Raw genomic sequence first — 16,994 nt, forward strand, 5'->3', positions numbered from 1 at the left:
AGGAAGATGACATACAGTTAGTCTTAAAGGTACTAAACGTAAGTTATTGTGTGAAGAAGATATAATGAAGAAAACATTCTGCCAGTAAAACTTCATTAGAACAGTGTGTCGCACAAGTTCCTCTTTCTGGTCCTCTGTCTAAACCAACTGTTCTAGGCGGAGTGCCAAAACAGCTTCTGGGTGAGGCGCAGCATCCTGTTGTTGATCCTCTGTCTAAACCAACTGTTCTAGGCGGAGTGCCAAAACAGCTTCTGGGTGAGGGGCAGCATCCTGTTGTTGATCCTCTGTCTAAACCAACTGTTCTAGGCAGAGTGCCAAAACAGCTTCTGGGTGAGGCGCAGCATCCTGTTGTTGAGATAGAAGTCACAACAGCTCAGCATTAGGGTTGAAAACTGAGATGTGTCAGTTCTCAGAACCCTGTTCCGAGAACTGAAACAACACCCTGATCTCTTGAGTTTGTAAGTGATTGCCCAGTAATTATGCTCTGAGGAGAGATAGGTATTTTATTTTTGCCTTTTCAATGCCTTTTCAAAGTGATTTGTGAAACATTTATTTTTAATAAAACTCCAGGACATTTTCCTGTTTAAACCGGTCCTTTGCCTCCAGTGTCCTGGTCCTGAAAACACCCTGCAGACAGATTATTCTACTACCAGGGATGGGATTAAACTACAAAATACAATTACAAAATACAGATACAAAATACCATCAAGATCAATGTATCAAAATAAACTACTAAATACTTGTATTTTGTAATGTATTTCATTCAATGTAATGTATTCATTTTAAATACAAAAATACATTTGCAAGTAGCCGATCCAAACACCAACAACATTCTCAGAAACAGTGACAAAACCTTTTTTCTTGCTATGACAGTGATACTGTATTTTGCTATCTACCTTAGTTGAGCAAGTCACTCTGGATAAGCTAAATGACTCAAATGTAAATGTATATGTGAAAATGAACATAATAAATTAACTGTAAAGCACACTGGGTATTATTATTGGCCTTGTTTAGGGGTGGAGCTCTTTAGAATAATTCTCAGCATGCTTTGCAATTATTCATTTTTACATCGACATTTACATTTTAGGCATTTAGCAGACGCACTTATCCAGGGTGACTTTTAATTAGTGCCTTCATCTTAAGACAGCTAGGTGAGACAACAAAATATTACAATCATATCAAGTACATTTTCCCTCAACAAAGTATTTATCAACATTTTTACATATACATTTATATTTAGTTAATTTAACAGACGTTCTTATCACACCTTAGTGCTATCAGACTTCTGATACCAATGCAGGGTGAAAGGGGGGGCCACAAGATGTGAACCGCTATAAAAAAATGCATAGAAAACGATTTAGTATTCTGAAAGTACAAAATACAAAATGCATTGGAGTGTAGTTAAGCCCAGTGTAATTCAAATGACAAAATATTCAGAAGTAATTAAAATATGTATTTCAAACATAAATACTAACCATCTCTGCCTACTACCCAACACTCTGTCACACTTCCTTATCAAAGAAACCACATCCCCTCTACATACAGAGTACACAGTCAAGTAGGAAGCCACTTCCTGTCCTCTGGTGTAGAGTTCCATGAAACAGAATGTCATCTTTGACACTGAACAGAAAGTCATCTTTGACACTGCCATTGCTTAACCTACGGGAGAGTGCACCAAAATGGCAGAGAATCAGGAACTGTTCTGTTGCTCCATCTGTCTGGATCCACTGAAGGAGCCGGTGACTACTGCCTGTGGACACAGCTACTGTATGGGCTGTATTAAAGAAAGCTGGGATCAGGATGATCTGAAAGGTGTCTATAGCTGTCCTCAGTGCAGAGAGACCTTCACTCCAAGGCCTAATCTGAGGAAAAATAACATGTTGGCTGAGTTGGTGGAGAAACTGAAGAAGACAGGACTCCAGGCTGCTCCCCCTCCTGCTCTGTGCTATGCTGGACCTGGAGATGTGGCATGTGATGTCTGCACTGGGACCAGAAAGCAGAAAGCCCTCATGTCCTGTCTGGTGTGTCTGGCCTCTTACTGTGAGACTCACCTCCAACCTCACTATGAATCTCCTGCTTTCAAGAAGCACAAGCTGGTCAAAGCCACCGCACAACTACAGGAGAAGATCTGCTCTCATCATGACAAACTGCTGGAGGTTTTCTGTCGTACCGATCAGCAGTGTATCTGTATGCTGTGTACAATGGATGAACATAAAGGCCATGATACAGTGTCAGCTGCAGCAGAGAGGACTGAGAAACAGGTAAGACCAGAACTACTTGTTGGTGACTGTCTGATAAACAAATAATTAAAGATACAGTAGGAACTAAGGCTGTTTGAATATGAGAGATATCAAATGAAATCGATCCTCAGCAGAACAAATATGAACACAGACCTAGAGTATATTGAGTTTGCTCCCAATGTATCACCATTTTCTGAAGTCAAACACTATTATCATTCCGAATGCCCTTTTAGGAGTTCAAAGTTCAGTCTCAACCCCTTGATACATGTACGTCTACCATAAAAACTATAATCATTAACATAGCAACATAGATAATGTCATATGATAAAGGGACTTCCTCAAGATTTTAGACCTTCCTCTCTATGGGCCCTATGTCACATTACTATAATATTGATCTACTGGACAAATAAAGCTTGATAGCTCATTGAAGAGTGATTCTCCACAGAGGCAGCTGGGGATGAGTCAGCAGAAGGTCCAGCAGAGATTCCAGGAGAGAGAGAAGGAGCTGAAGGAGCTCCAACAGGCTGTGGAGTCTCTCAAGGTGAGTATTGTTGACCAGAGGAGACACACAATTTCACTTCTCTCTTCCAGTCAGAGAGAGAGAGAGAGAGAGAGAGACAGAGAGAGGGAGAGGGGACTCTCTCCAATCCCACTGACCTCACTGTTGGGAACATGCTGTCTGGACTCTGTTCAGAGAATAGACTGCTTAATGTAACCGACGGGATATGAACCAGGTCTACCGCGGGAGAAAGCAACAGCTTGACCGTTACACCAAGAGGACATTCCCTATTGGGCTGAGGGCCGACACTGATTTTGAAATCGCAGGCGGGGCTACTTCATCACATAACCATGAGTAACCTTGACTGACTCATGTCCCCTATACATTAACATGGAGCCCTCCCCCCCCCCCCTCTCTCTCTCTCTCTCTCTCTCTCTCTCTCTCTCTCTCTCTCTCTCTCTCTCTCTCTCTCTCTCTCTCTCTCTCTCTCTCTCTCTCTCTCTTTCTCAATTCAAATCAATTCAAATGGCTTTATTGGCATGGGAAACATAAGTTTACATTAACAAAGCAAGTGAAATAAATAATAAACAAAAGTGAAATAAACATTCAGAAATGAACAGTAAACATTACACTCACAAAATGTTCAAAGGAATAGAGACATTTCAAATGTTATAATTCAAGTGCAAACAGAGTGAGCCATTCGCCAGACTGAGTTCTGGAGGTGAAATGGAAATGAATGAGGGAGAGTTAAGTGAGGTAGAAGGTGTGGTGAAGAGCTCAGAACCAGAGCCTGGCATCAATGGACATGATAAAGAAGAATCTGGTGCAGTAGGAGATACATTGTAGGACAAAGTGGATCCATATCTTTTGGCAGATCCATTTGTGGTTTCAGGGTGGGTGGGAAAGGAGTTGGGTGCAGTTGAATCAGTGAAGGTAACCTGTAGTGGACTTGTGATATTTGTTTGTGTTTCTTCTGACCAGAGGGAGTGGGCGCTCCGTGTCACGCAACTTGGGTCAAGATCTGTTTCTTGCTTTGCTCTTAGGAACAGGACACCATTGAAAGGAGTGATTTCTGGGGTAGCGTTAAGTGTAGAAGTGGATCAATTAAGGTTGAAGACTGCTGGGGTTTGTGATTCCCGCCGTTTGGTGCAACACAGATCCGGTGGTGAGCGTGGTGAAACAGAGGAGTCACTGTCAGTCCTTTTGAATTTTGAGTCTTTACCCGATAAAGTAAATGTAGGATATATCAGTTATCATGTTAGAACTTTGTGCCGAATCCACTGTGCTGATTCAGGTGCAACGTTTATGGTCATGTTGCAGCAGTTTGTAGGAGGGAGATTCCAAGATGTGGGAAGTGTGCAGGAGGGCATGGGATAGAGGATTGTGTAGTTTCGGTGGATAAAGTTGTGTGTGTCAACTGTTGGGATGCCCATGTTGCTGGGGATCGGAAGTGTCCGGTGCGAGAGAGGCAGGTTGAGGTGGCTAGAGTCAGAGTAGTGCAGAAGGTGTCGTATGCTGAGGCAGTGAAGAAAGTAGAGGAGGATGGGTCAAGGGTGAGAGATCCTGAGAGGATCCCTGTGAGTAGTAGATCTGTGCCAGCACAGAGGGATAGGCCAATGAGTGATATATGCTTTAGTAAAGTTAGCTTCTTAGAGTTCATAGCAATGGTTATCAACTATACCGCAGAAATGGATTGTCAATCACAGAAAATTGATGTTGTGGTGGCAGCTGCAGAGAAGTATTTGGGCATACAAGATTTGACTTCAGAAGAGTTACAGGGTGTGTTGAGTGGTGGTGTCCCGTCCTCCCAGGCCGTTGGCATGGTGCAGGAGCAGATAGGGTCAAAGTAGTGGAATGGGGTAGTGGGTATTTAATGAGTGTAGGGTTAGTTGGAAGGTTTTTAATTAAATGTTCCTTTCCCCTTTTCCCATTTTGTATCACAAAGTAAAATAGATTCATATTATAGTCCAGTTGGGGCGGTAATGCAACATATTGGATGCCAACCGCAGTTAAACTCCAAAGAAGAAGAACCGTTATATTATGGCAATGTACAGTGTTGTAACGATGTCTCTGTCTCTCTCATTCATTAACTTTCGCAGTAGTTGGTTGTGTGGGTCTCTGGTTATGAATGGGGTGCTGACAGATAATCATTGATGGATATTTATAGAGCTCTGATCAGGACGACAATTGATTACTGGTGTATAGTTTATGGAACAGAGGTAAAGACTTGGCTTCAGAAGCTGGACAGAATCCAGTATATAGCTTTAAGGATATGTATTGGTGCATTTAAATCAACATCTGTATGTGCCTTACTGGTGGAGGCAGGAGAGATGCCTTTGGATATACAGCGTAGAAAATTGTCATTATCTTATTGGTTTGAAAGGCTGTGAGGTTGAGCATCCCACTGCTACTGTTCTAGATGACTGTTGGGAATATCCTAGTAGACAAGGCAGTGGTTTTGGTTGGACAGTTGGAAAGCTTGCTGATGAGAGTGGTTTGAGGGAGTTGGAGGTTGGCCCTTCTGTGGTGATAGGGGATGTTCCTCCATGGTTACTCCCAGACCCGGTTGTTGATCTAACCTTGGTAGAGAAAAGGAAAGATTGGTCAGAAGTCAGTGATATAGTGAAACTGGTTGACAATTACATTGGTAGAAGTTTTTATGCTTTTCTACCGCTTTTCACAGACGGATCCAAGGACCCAGATAGTGGGCTCACAGGAGCAGGCGTTTACGTTCCTGAATTTGATGTGCAGATATGTAGAAGACTAACAGATGAACTGTCAGTATACTCAGTTGAACTGTTGGCGATAATAGTTGCCCTCCAGTGGGTGGAGGACGTACAACCTGTTAGAATTATAGTATACTCAGATTCTCTGTCTGTATTGAATAGTTTATCATCTGGTAAATCTAATAGGAGTGACCTGCTATTGGAGGTATTAATGTTATTATGGAGAATTGAGAGAATGGGTGTAGTAGTGAGATTCTGCTGGGTCCCAGCACATTCGGGTGTGGAAGGGAATGAAATTGTAGACCAGTTAGCTAAAAGAGCTGGCATTTATATGAATAGTTTACAGTTTTACAGAAAGGTCGATGGACCAAGATTCATAAGTCAGATTAGGAAGGAAGATGTGGTGTTTACTAGATTGCTCTTAGGACATTGTACATTGATCTCGTCATTACATCTGGTTGGCAAGCATGGGAATGGTTTGTGTCTGGAAGGTACGGTCGATGAAACGGTGGAGCATGTGTTGTTATATTGTTGTAAGTATGTTGAAGGGAGGGAAAGATTGAAGTGTAGGGTCATTGAGGTTGGACGGGGTTGGGGGGGGGGGTTGGAAGGGATTTTGGGGATGGGGGAGGGTCTATTAGAAGTTAGTAGGGCTCTTCTTTATTTTCTCAGAAGTACTGAGTTAGGTAGGAGGATTTAGAAATGTTGGAAACCGTGATTGACCACACACTCCAGCACAGTAGGTGGCGGCATGCACCTTTAATGTTGGTTTGTGGACCGCCATTATATCATAGAAGAAGAAGTTGGTTGTGTGAGAGATTTGTGGTTCGTGAGGAGGGCTACTATTCTTTTTTCTTTTGGTTCTTGCGTATTTTCTGAATTTATTTTCTGATGGTGGAGGGTTTGTTTATTAGTTTCCACTGTTTATCGTTTAGAGTTGAGGGGGGAGTAGGGGTAGTTTGTTAGGGCGGCGTGATGGCCTCAACCGAGTGGAGAAGAAACGCTGTCGCTTCGGGTGCGTTCCGGAGAAAGGTGTGGAGGAAGTTTTGCTCATGGTCGGCGAACAGGTTGGAGCGGAACATCTGGACTCTGCATCCAGAATGAACAAGGCGGTGGTTGTGTTAATGAAAAAGGTTTGTCTTGTTGTGAGGGGTGTGTTGGTGTAGATGTCGCCTCTTTCGATAAGAGTTGTGGTGGCTAATCTGCCTCCGTTTATTGCTTCCGAACAGACCCCAAGTAGTTGGTTAGTTTTGGTAAATTTGCAAGTGGTTTCCGTGTGCTCTCGGCTGGGTGCCAAGCGGAATCCGTTAAACATGTCTCTTTTCGTAGACAAGTGTTTGTTTCTTAACAAACTTCAAGGTTACACAGGGGAGGGGTGGAACACAGGGTTTGCTAGCACAGATAGTTTTGGGTGTTTCTAGTGTGGGGATCATCAGTTATAGGCTACAAGCAGCAATATGATTGATAGGTAGGACAGGTATTGAACCCAAATAATCCCTACTCAGATGCCCTAACCTCAACCCTAGTAAACATGCATTATAAAAACCTTCTATATAAAATGATCTCATATTGGGAGTAAATAGCCTCTGAATAGAAAAGAAAAAACACTGCATCTTCCAGCCCACCAATAAATGACATAATGCAACCTTGGCGGTTAGCATATTTACCTCAACATGCCCCTCGCTTGCCTGAGAAGGCAGAGTGCTCGATGCTGGTTGATGAATTTGACAATTAATGTACTAGGAAAATACGTTTTTGTCGACCAGAGGTGACTGAATTAATGTTTAGGCTTATTGATAATCATTATAGTAATGAAGTATAATTTCAAAACATGAAAGTTGTCAAGTGGTGGTGGTACCAGGAGGGAGGAGAGTAGAGCAGGGTCAAGTGGTGGTGGTACCAGGAGGGAGGAGAGTAGAGCAGGGTCAAGTGGTGGTGGTACCAGGAGGGAGGAGAGTAGAGCAGGGTCAAGTGGTGGTGGTACCAGGAGGGAGGAGAGTAGAGCAGGGTCAAGTGGTGGTGGTACCAGGAGGGAGGAGTGTAGAGCAGGGTCAAGTGGTGGTGGTACCAGGAGGGAGGAGAGTAGAGCAGGGTCAAGTGGTGGTGGTACCAGGAAGGAGGAGAGTAGAGCAGGGTCAAGTGGTGGTGGTACCAGGAGGGAGGAGAGTAGAGCAGGGTCAAGTGGTGGTGGTACCAGGAAGGAGGAGAGTAGAGCAGGGTCAAGTGGTGGTGGTACCAGGAAGGAGGAGAGTAGAGCAGGGTAAAGTGGTGGTGGTACCAGGAGGGAGGAGAGTAGAGCAGGGTCAAGTGGTGGTGGTACCAGGAGGGAGGAGAGTAGAGCAGGGTCAAGTGGTGGTGGTACCAGGAGGGAGGAGAGTAGAGCAGGGTCAAGTGGTGGTGGTACCAGGAGGGAGGAGAGTAGAGCAGGGTCAAGTGGTGGTGGTACCAGGAGGGAGGAGAGTAGAGCAGGGTCAAGTGGTGGTGGTACCAGGAGGGAGGAGTGTAAAGCAGGGTCAAGTGGTGGTGGTACAAGGAGGGAGGAGAGTAGAGCAGGGTCAAGTGGTGGTGGTACCAGGAGGGAGGAGAGTAGAGCAGGGTCAAGTGGTGGTGGTACCAGGAGGGAGGAGAGTAGAGCAGGGTCAAGTGGTGGTGGTACCAGGAGGGAGGAGAGTAGAGCAGGGTCAAGTGGTGGTGGTACCAGGAGGGAGGAGAGTAGAGCAGGGTCAAGTGGTGGTGGTACCAGGAAGGAGGAGAGTAGAGCAGGGTCAAGTGGTGGTGGTACCAGGAAGGAGGAGAGTAGAGCAGGGTCAAGTGGTGGTGGTACCAGGAGGGAGGAGAGTAGAGCAGGGTCAAGTGGTGGTGGTACCAGGAGGGAGGAGAGTAGAGCAGGGTCAAGTGGTGGTGGTACCAGGAAGGAGGAGAGTAGAGCAGGGTCAAGTGGTGGTGGTACCAGGAAGGAGGAGAGTAGAGCAGGGTCAAGTGGTGGTGGTACCAGGAGGAGGAGAGTAGAGCAGGGTCAAGTGGTGGTGGTACCAGGAGGGAGGAGAGTAGAGCAGGGTCAAGTGGTGGTGGTACCAGGAGGGAGGAGAGTAGAGCAGGGTCAAGTGGTGGTGGTACCAGGAGGGAGGAGAATAGAGCAGGGTCAAGTGGTGGTGGTACCAGGAAGGAGGAGAGTAGAGCAGGGTCAAGTGGTGGTGGTACCAGGAGGGAGGAGAGTAGAGCAGGGTCAAGTGGTGGTGGTACCAGGAGGGAGGAGAGTAGAGCAGGGTCAAGTGGTGGTGGTACCAGGAGGGAGGAGAGTAGAGCAGGGTCAAGTGGTGGTGGTACCAGGAAGGAGGAGAGTAGAGCAGGGTCAAGTGGTGGTGGTACCAGGAGGGAGGAGAGTAGAGCAGGGTCAAGTGGTGGTGGTACCAGGAGGGAGGAGAGTAGAGCAGGGTCAAGTGGTGGTGGTACCAGGAGGGAGGAGAGTAGAGCAGGGTCAAGTGGTGGTGGTACCAGGAGGGAGGAGAGTAGAGCAGGGTCAAGTGGTGGTGGTACCAGGAGGGAGGAGAGTAGAGCAGGGTCAAGTGGTGGTGGTACCAGGAGGGAGGAGATTAGAGCAGGGTCAAGTGGTGGTGGTACCAGGAAGGAGGAGAGTAGAGCATGTTCAAGTGGTGGTGCGCAGGCCGTGGAGAAAGCGGTGGTGGGGAGGGTTGCAGCTGGGCTACATGAGCTGAGGCAGGTTTCTGTAGTAACAGAGACTCCGGTGGGCGAAGGCTTGGTGGGCTCATCCCAGGAAATATTGCCTGTCATTGGGGAAGAGGCACTGATCAGGGGGGAAGTGCAGGGGGGCAGAGACTGGGGAGGAGGAGGACGGTACCGTGCCAATGGAGGAGGAGGAAGAGGGGGGAGGTGAGTCTGCGGGAGCGGAGGACAAGGCGGTCTCGTTTTCAGACGGCTCATTGGATCCAGAGCTGACAGACAGTCAGGCTGAGGGCTCAGTATATACGGTGAGAGAACTTTTTAGGTTCCTGATGGAGACTAAAGGGGAAAAAGAAGGTTCTGCTGGAGTCTTATTTGATTGATCCTGGAAGGTTTGTAAGGTCAGTACAACACGTGATGAAGAATGAGGGGTTTAGTGTTCTCTCACCCAGGAAGCGGTATAGGCTGAGAAAATGGGTCATGGGTTCTTAAGGGCATGTCTTCAGAATCTGCTTAAATGGATGATTTTTTCTGGCATGGCGGCTTTATGGGCTTCTCTACTGGTTTCTGATTGTGGTGATTTTCGGCCAAAAACATTTAAACGTGATTTTTTTGCAAGAGACACACAGTGATGTGATTAATGAAGTGTATTGGGGGTCTGGTGGAAGGGGGCGCAGGTGCTGAGCCATGGCACAAATCTTAGTGCAGGGGTAGCAAAAGAGGTGTGTAAGGGTAGGTTGTTAGTGGTTAGAGCCAAAATCAATGACCTTGTCTTTGCTTTCCAAAATGTGTCTGCACCTAGTACAGGGCTCAGTTCTCTGTTTCACCAGGGCCCAGGCAGGTGGGTCTCCTGAGTGGCGCAGTGGTCTAAGGCACTGCATCACAGTTCTAACTGTGCCACTAGATCCTGGTTCGAATCCAGGCTCTGTCGCAGCCGGCCGTGACCGGGAGACTCATGGGCGGCGCACAATTGGCCCAGCGTCGTCCAGGGTAGGGGAGGGAATGGCCGGCAGGGATGTAGCTCAGTTGATAGAGCATGGCGTTTGCAACGCCAGGGTTGTGGGTTCGCTTCCCACGGGGGGCCAGTATAAAAAATATATATATATATATATATATATGTATTCACTAACTGTAAGTCGCTCTGGATAAGAGCGTCTGCTAAATGACTAAAAAAAAAAAAAAAAAAAAGGTGTCCTATTGGAAATTCCATGTCAAGCTCTTCCAAGATGTCACTTTTTGCTCAAACTTCCAAGGCTTTTGGGAGAGGTGGGGACAGCAGAAGGGGGAGTAACTTCTGTTGTGGGGGAGAGGAGGGAGCCTGATGGGTGGGTAACTTCTGTTGTGGGGAGATGAGGGAGCCTGATGGGTGGGTAACTTCTGTTGTGGGGGAGATGAGGGAGCCTGATGGGTGGGTAACTTCTGTTGTGGGGAGATGAGGGAGCCTGATGGGTGGGTAACTTCTGTTGTGGGGAGATGAGTCTGTCGAGTTGTACTCTGATTTATAAAGGGCAGAACTCTGTGGTCCTCTGTAGCTCAATTGGTAGAGCATGGCGCTTGTAATGCCAGGGTAGTGGGTTCGATCCCCGGGACCACCCACATGTAAAAATGGTCTGTGAGCAGAACCTGAGAACAGGATAATAATAATAATAATAATAATAATAATAATAATGTCATTTAGCAGACGCTTTTATCCAAAGCGACTTACAGTCATGCGTGCATATATTTTTGTGTATGGGTGGTCCCGGGGATTGAACCCACTACCCTGGCGTTACAAGCGCCGTGCTCTACCAGCTGAGCTACAGAGGACCACGTAATGTCGCGGTCGTATGCTGGGGCTTCATGTATGGTCAAGGTGTGGGGAGGGCTCAGTAGGCCAGTCTGGGTAGGGAGGGGCATTCACCAGGGATGCCCTCTGTCAGGGCAGCTATACACTCTTGTTATTGAGCCCTTTCTGGGCCTGCTACGCAGGAGGATACAGGGAGTGTGGGAGCCAGGCATAGGGTTGGGGACAGGCATAGCTGTGTCAGCATACGCTGATGACGTCTGTGTTGGTTAGGGATGAGCAGAACCTACAGGCCCTGGAGAATAGTTTGAGGGTGTACGAGGGGGCGTCTTCTGCTTAGGTAAACTGGGGCAAGAGTGAGGCTCTGTTATGTTGGGCATGGAGGGACAGGGCACCTCCGCAGCTTCCAGGGGGGTTGCAGTGGGGCTGTGAGTGGCTCAAGATGCTTGGGGTGTATCTGGGCTCGGAGGGTTGGGATAGGAAGAACTGGGAAGGAGTGTCACAAGCGGTGGTGTCGAGGCTGACGAAGTGGAGGTGGCTCATCTCCCAAGTGGCATACAGAGGGAGGGTGCTGATCATCAACAACTTGGTGGCATCCTCTCTATGGCTTAAATTGGCCATTCTCAACGCCCCCGGTGGTCTGCTTGTGGACCTGCAGCGCAAGTTAGTAAACATTTTGTGGTCAGGGTCGCAGCGTTCTGACTCCCTCAGTGTCAAGGTTAGACACATCAGGAGCTTAGCGGGAGTGAAGGGGCATCAGTGGCAGGGGGTTGTGGGGGCTGAGAGCATGGCAGGGTATAGGTGGAGGGGCTCTATAAGCTCCCAGTGCTGGAAAGGTCAGGGGTCGTCCAGTGGATGGTATTACATGGAGCCCTGGACACCAATAGCTGGTTGGCTCGGGTTGACCTGGGAGTTGGGGAGGGGTGTCCGTTTTCTGCAATGACAGACTGTTCATCATGTTTTTTCTGTGTTGCCAGGGTAATGCCATTACTGTTGACGCCTTAGGGTTGAGTTTGAGTTGTACAAAATGATCAACAGTGTGGAGATGTTTCAGGAGGTATGGGGGCTCAGGGGGGCTGTCTGTACGGCTGGAGAGGAGGGGTTGGATGGACGGTTGGAATGTGGTGCTGGTTGGTGTATTGTACTGTGGTGTTGGGTACTGGATAATGTGATTGTGTAGAGGTTTTGGTGGCACGCAATGTGCTTTTAGGTGTGGGGGTGGGGGTGTTAGTGTAATGAGGATGGCTCATTAAAGTAAGACAAGTCTCTCTCTCTCTCTCTTAACAGCGCTCTGCACAGGCAGCAGTGGAGGACAGTGATAAGATCTTTACCGAGCTGATGCGCTCCATTGAGAGAAGGCGCTCTGAGGTGAAGGAGCTGATCAGAGCCCAAGAGAAGGCTCAAGTGAGTCAAGCTGAAGGACTCCTGGAGCAACTGGAGCAGGAGATAGCTGAGCTGAGGAAGAGAAGCACTGAGCTGGAGCAGCTCTCACACACAGAGGATCACATCCATTTCCTCCAGGTAACTCAACTGCCTTGATACATGTGATATGAAATTAAAACTCTCAATCATTTGGTTCTGCTCCCTCTCACTTTCTCTCTCTCTCTCTCTCTCTCTTTCTCCCTCTCTCTCTCTCTCTCTCTCTCTCTCTCTCTCTCTCTCTCTCTATCTATCTCTCTCTCTCTCTCCAGAGTTATCAGTCTCTCTCCGGTACCAGTGTATCTTCAGACTTACCCAGCATCGTTGTCCGTCCTCTTCAGTACTTTGGAGATGTGAGTAAGACTGTGTCTGAACTGAGAGAGAAACTAGAAGATGTCCTTAAAGGAGAATGGACCAAGATCTCCACTACAGGTGTGTTGAAAATAATAAGAACATCAACTTTAGACCATTGAAAGGTCCCTACTAGTCATATACATGTGGAATATAGGTATGATGATAACATTCCCTCTCTCTGTGAATGTGTTTGTGTGTCTGTAGTGAATATAGTGGATGTTGTACTGCCTCCAGAGCCCAAGACCAGAGAACAGTTCTTACAATGTGAGTCTCTTTATTCTGAAGTAACTAACAGTCTCTTTTTACTGACACTCCTAACAATCCCTCTAGAAATATATAGCAATAGTAGATCTAATCAAAGACTGGGTATCTATCTGACTCCTCATATTTCTCTGATTTGATCTCTGCTGTGCTCTAATCAAAGACAGGGTAGATACAGTATCTGACTTCACTTATTGTTCTAACTCCCCTCATTGGTCTCTGCTCTGCTCTGCTCTTCTCCCAGATTCCTGTCAGCTCACACTGGACCCAAACACAGCACACACACGCCTCTCTCTGTCTGAAGGGAACAGAAAGGTGACCAATACAGGCAAAGTCCAACCATATCCTGATCATCCAGACAGATTCACAAACCACTATCAGGTTCTGTGTAGAGAGGGTCTGTCTGGACGCTGTTACTGGGAGGTGGAGTGGAGTGGGGTGTGTGTTACAGCAGTCTCATATAAAGACATCAGCAGAACAGGGACAGATGGTGCATTTGGACACAATAACAAGTCCTGGAGTTTACAGTGTTATAGTGGTGGTTATTGGTTCATACACAATAATGTTGGGACTAAAGTATCAGGCCCTCAGTCCTCCAGAGTAGGAGTGGACCTGGATCACAAGGCAGGTACTCTGTCCTTCTACAGTGTCTCTGATACAATGACCCTCCTCCACAGAGTCCAGACCACATTCACTCAGCCCCTCTATCCTGGGTTTTATCTCTATGGTACTGCTGAGCTGGTTAAACTGTAGTAGGGTCCACATAGATACTAGTCATGCTGGTGTAGTCTATAGCTGAGCTGGTTAAACTGTAGTAGGGTCAACATAGATACTAGTCATGCTGGTGTAGTCTATAGCTGAGCTGGTTAAACTGTAGTAGGGTCCACATAGATACTAGTCATGCTGGTGTAGTCTATAGCTGAGCTGGTTAAACTGTAGTAGGGTCCACATAGATACTAGTCATGCTGGTGTAGTCTATAGCTGAGCTGGTTAAACTGTAGTAGGGTCCACATAGATATTAGTCATGCTGGTGTAGTCTATAGCTGAGCTGGTTAAACTGTAGTAGGGTCCACATAGATACTAGTCATGCTGGTGTAGTCTATAGCTGAGCTGGTTAAACTGTAGTAGGGTCCACATAGATACTAGTCATGCTGGTGTAGTCTATAGCTGAGCTGGTTAAACTGTAGTAGGGTCCACATAGATACTAGTTATGCTGGTGGTGATGGTCCGCAGATAAAAATGCTGAATTTTTCTGTACATTTATTTTTGTCTGACTGATTTAATCTTCTATTTAAAACGTAATAACGTATTTTTTATCAAATGAAATGTTTTAATTGGGAACATTTACATTAATCATGATGTTTGCTGTTAATGTATGTTGGTTGGCATTCAGAACCATTGAAATGTTTTCTCAATTGGTTCTCTGTCTCAATGTAATTTTCCTCTGTATCATGGAACAGGTAGTGTTACTTACTTGCTAATTGAACTATAAGGGCCGGTTTCCCGTACACAGATGAAGCCTAGTCCTAGACTAAAAAGCATGTTCAATGGAGATGTCCGGGAAACCGGCCCTAAGTTTTGCATCTTTTATTATCCCGTACTGCTCAGTCAAGCAACATTAAACCTGTCCAGCAGGTGGTGCTATTAACCAAACAATAAAAACAGCAGATATCTTGACTTGCCACTCAGTATATCAGTAATGTTCAGAATTGTACTTTAATATCATTGGAGATTGATGGTCGTTTTAATCCACTATCTAGAGTCAGGAACAGATGAAGTTAGGTCTGCTACTGTTCAGTTATTAAATATGATTCATGGTGATGGGAAATAAAAAATCCATCTAGTAGTAGTTTTCCTTTGCTATTTATTCCAAGGTGTGTCTTTAACTTGTAAATGGATTGTGTTGAAGCTGGCATGTGGTGTGGATGATAGAATAGAGTGAATAGAGGAGAGAAGAGAGGAGGAGAGGAGAACATCATATAGAAGACAGATAAGATAGAGAGAGAATTCATACCCAGGGGAGTTACTGACTCTGGCCCAAATGACACCCTGTTCCCTACGTAGTGCACTAGGCTACTTCTTACCAGATCTAAAGTAGTGCACTACATAGGGAATAGGGTGGAGATTGGAGATTTGCTCACTGGCATTGGAATGAAGATTTCCATACAGGAGTTACTGTCTCTGTTCCAAATCTCTCCCTGTTCCCCACGTAGTGCACTAGGCTTCTTCTGACCAGATCTAAAGTAGTCTTCTAGATTTTACATGTTTTCTCCCTGTCGTTAGAAAATGACAATATGGTAATGACTTTAGTGGTTTCCTCCCCCTTTGTTTTTATTGGTTGTGTGTTATGTGTGTTGTTGTGTTAGGTTTTCCCCCTGTGTTCCTAATGGAAAATCCATTAACAATGAATCACAAACAAATTATATTCCAGTTGTGTTTAGACAACTTCATGGCTGACATCCCCCAGAACTTTACCTGATGTTCTCTCTCTCAAACCATACACATTTACGGCATTTAGCAGACGCTCTTATCCAGAGCAACTTACCGTTAGTGCATATATATATACATGACTGTATGTCGCTTTGGATAAAAGCGTCCGCTAAATGGCATATTATATTATTATATATATTTTTCATACTGGCCCCCATGCTAATCGAAACCACAACCCTGGCATTGCAAACACCATGCTCTACCAACTGAGCTACATCCCTGCCGGCCATTCCCTCCCCTACCCTGGACCAATTGTGCGCCGCCCGGTCGCTGACGGCTACGACAAAGCCTGGATTTGAACCAAGATCTCTTGTGGCACAGCTGTCACTGTGATGCAGTGCCTTAGACCACTGCACCACTCGGGAGACTTTAGAAAGCAGACAACCTCAATATGGTTTCATTCCTGTAGTTATCAGGACACATGGGGTGTGGAACTATTATCTCCTTTCTAAGTGTGAACTTGTCCACTTCCCTTCATGGATTTAAAAGGAAATGACTGGTATATGTAAACTCCCTCTACCCCATGCCAACACCAATCCAATGCTGTACAATTAATTCCATAGCTTAACATGGGAAATGCTCACTGCCTCCCATAAGAGTCATTGAAGCGTTGGATGAGATAGGACCCTGCCTTCACCAGGGGATATTTGTTGGACCCGTCACAACAGGTGAGGAGGGCCTCATCCTCCAGCTGCCCAAAGAAAGCCAGGGACTGCCTTGTGCTCCAGTCTCCAGCAGGGGGCAGCAAAACCCTATAGACCTGAAAGGGAAAGTGAGGAGTAAAAACCTAAGGTGAATTTACATTGATGTTTCCATAGAGACCTGAGTCGTATTCACTAGGCACCAAACTGAAGATAATTAGCTGAAAGTCATCATTTACACTATACTGAGTGTAGCCTATGGATATAATATATTATCATATAATATAATACAATGATCTTTGACATCGTTCAGTAATTGAGTCATGTAGGGGATGGATGATCTTGGACATCGTTCAGTAATTGAGTCATGTAGGGGATGGATGATCTTGGACATCGTTCAGTAATTGAGTCATGTAGGGGATGGATGATCTTGGACATCGTTCAGTAATTGAGTCATGTAGGGGATGGATGATCTTGGACATCGTTCAGTAATTGAGTCATGTAGGGGATGGATGATCTTGGACATCGTTCAGTAATTGAGTCATGTAGGGGATGGATGATCTTGGACATCGTTCAGTAATTGAGTCATGTAGGGGATGGATGATCTTGGACATCGTTCAGTTCTTGCTCTGACGGGTCTGAGTTTGTGTGAGGGGCGTGTTTTTCTTTCAGAGGTTGTGATGATTGGTTGTGGTAGGAAGTTTCTGTTGTCAGACTGGAGGAGATGATGGTCAAACTGGAGGCAGACTGTTGGGTTCTTCTCTCAATCAGGGGTCAGAGGTTGATGGTTCAGTGTGCTGATGCATAGCTGCTGTATAATGTGTGACTTTATACATCTCAATTTGATTGAAATTACAGCTTATATACTCAGTGAATGCATCTGAATAGATAAGGCCTGAC

At 46.0% G+C, this 16,994-nt stretch overlaps 1 protein-coding gene across 1 annotated transcript; it reads left to right on the plus strand.

Annotated features, from left to right (window-relative positions):
- The first annotated feature begins 1,678 nt into the window (after positions 1-1,678).
- Positions 1,679-14,806, plus strand: LOC311148978 (tripartite motif-containing protein 16-like). The gene is made up of 6 exons (XM_084186033.1): positions 1,679-2,261; positions 2,686-2,781; positions 12,217-12,450; positions 12,621-12,780; positions 12,907-12,966; positions 13,208-14,806. The coding sequence occupies exons 1-6, from the start codon at positions 1,680-1,682 to the stop codon at positions 13,714-13,716; spliced, it is 1,641 nt and encodes a 546-aa protein (XP_084042159.1). The 5' UTR covers position 1,679; the 3' UTR covers positions 13,717-14,806.
- The last annotated feature ends 2,188 nt before the right edge of the window (positions 14,807-16,994 follow it).

This window comes from Coregonus lavaretus, assembly GCF_964263955.1.
Source record: "Coregonus lavaretus genome assembly, chromosome: 21".
In the NCBI taxonomy this organism is placed as follows: Eukaryota; Metazoa; Chordata; class Actinopteri; order Salmoniformes; family Salmonidae; genus Coregonus; species Coregonus lavaretus.

What these genes read in the sequence shown, in the direction of transcription:
- LOC311148978 (XM_084186033.1), top strand. Translation starts at nt 1,680, where the DNA reads ATGGCAGAGAATCAGGAACTGTTCTGTTGCTCCATCTGTCTGGATCCA. An exon ending in CAGAGAGGACTGAGAAACAG is followed by an intron (nt 2,262 to 2,685) that starts GTAAGACCAGAA and finishes GATTCTCCACAG; the next exon opens with AGGCAGCTGGGGATGAGTCA. An exon ending in AGGCTGTGGAGTCTCTCAAG is followed by an intron (nt 2,782 to 12,216) that starts GTGAGTATTGTT and finishes CTCTCTTAACAG; the next exon opens with CGCTCTGCACAGGCAGCAGT.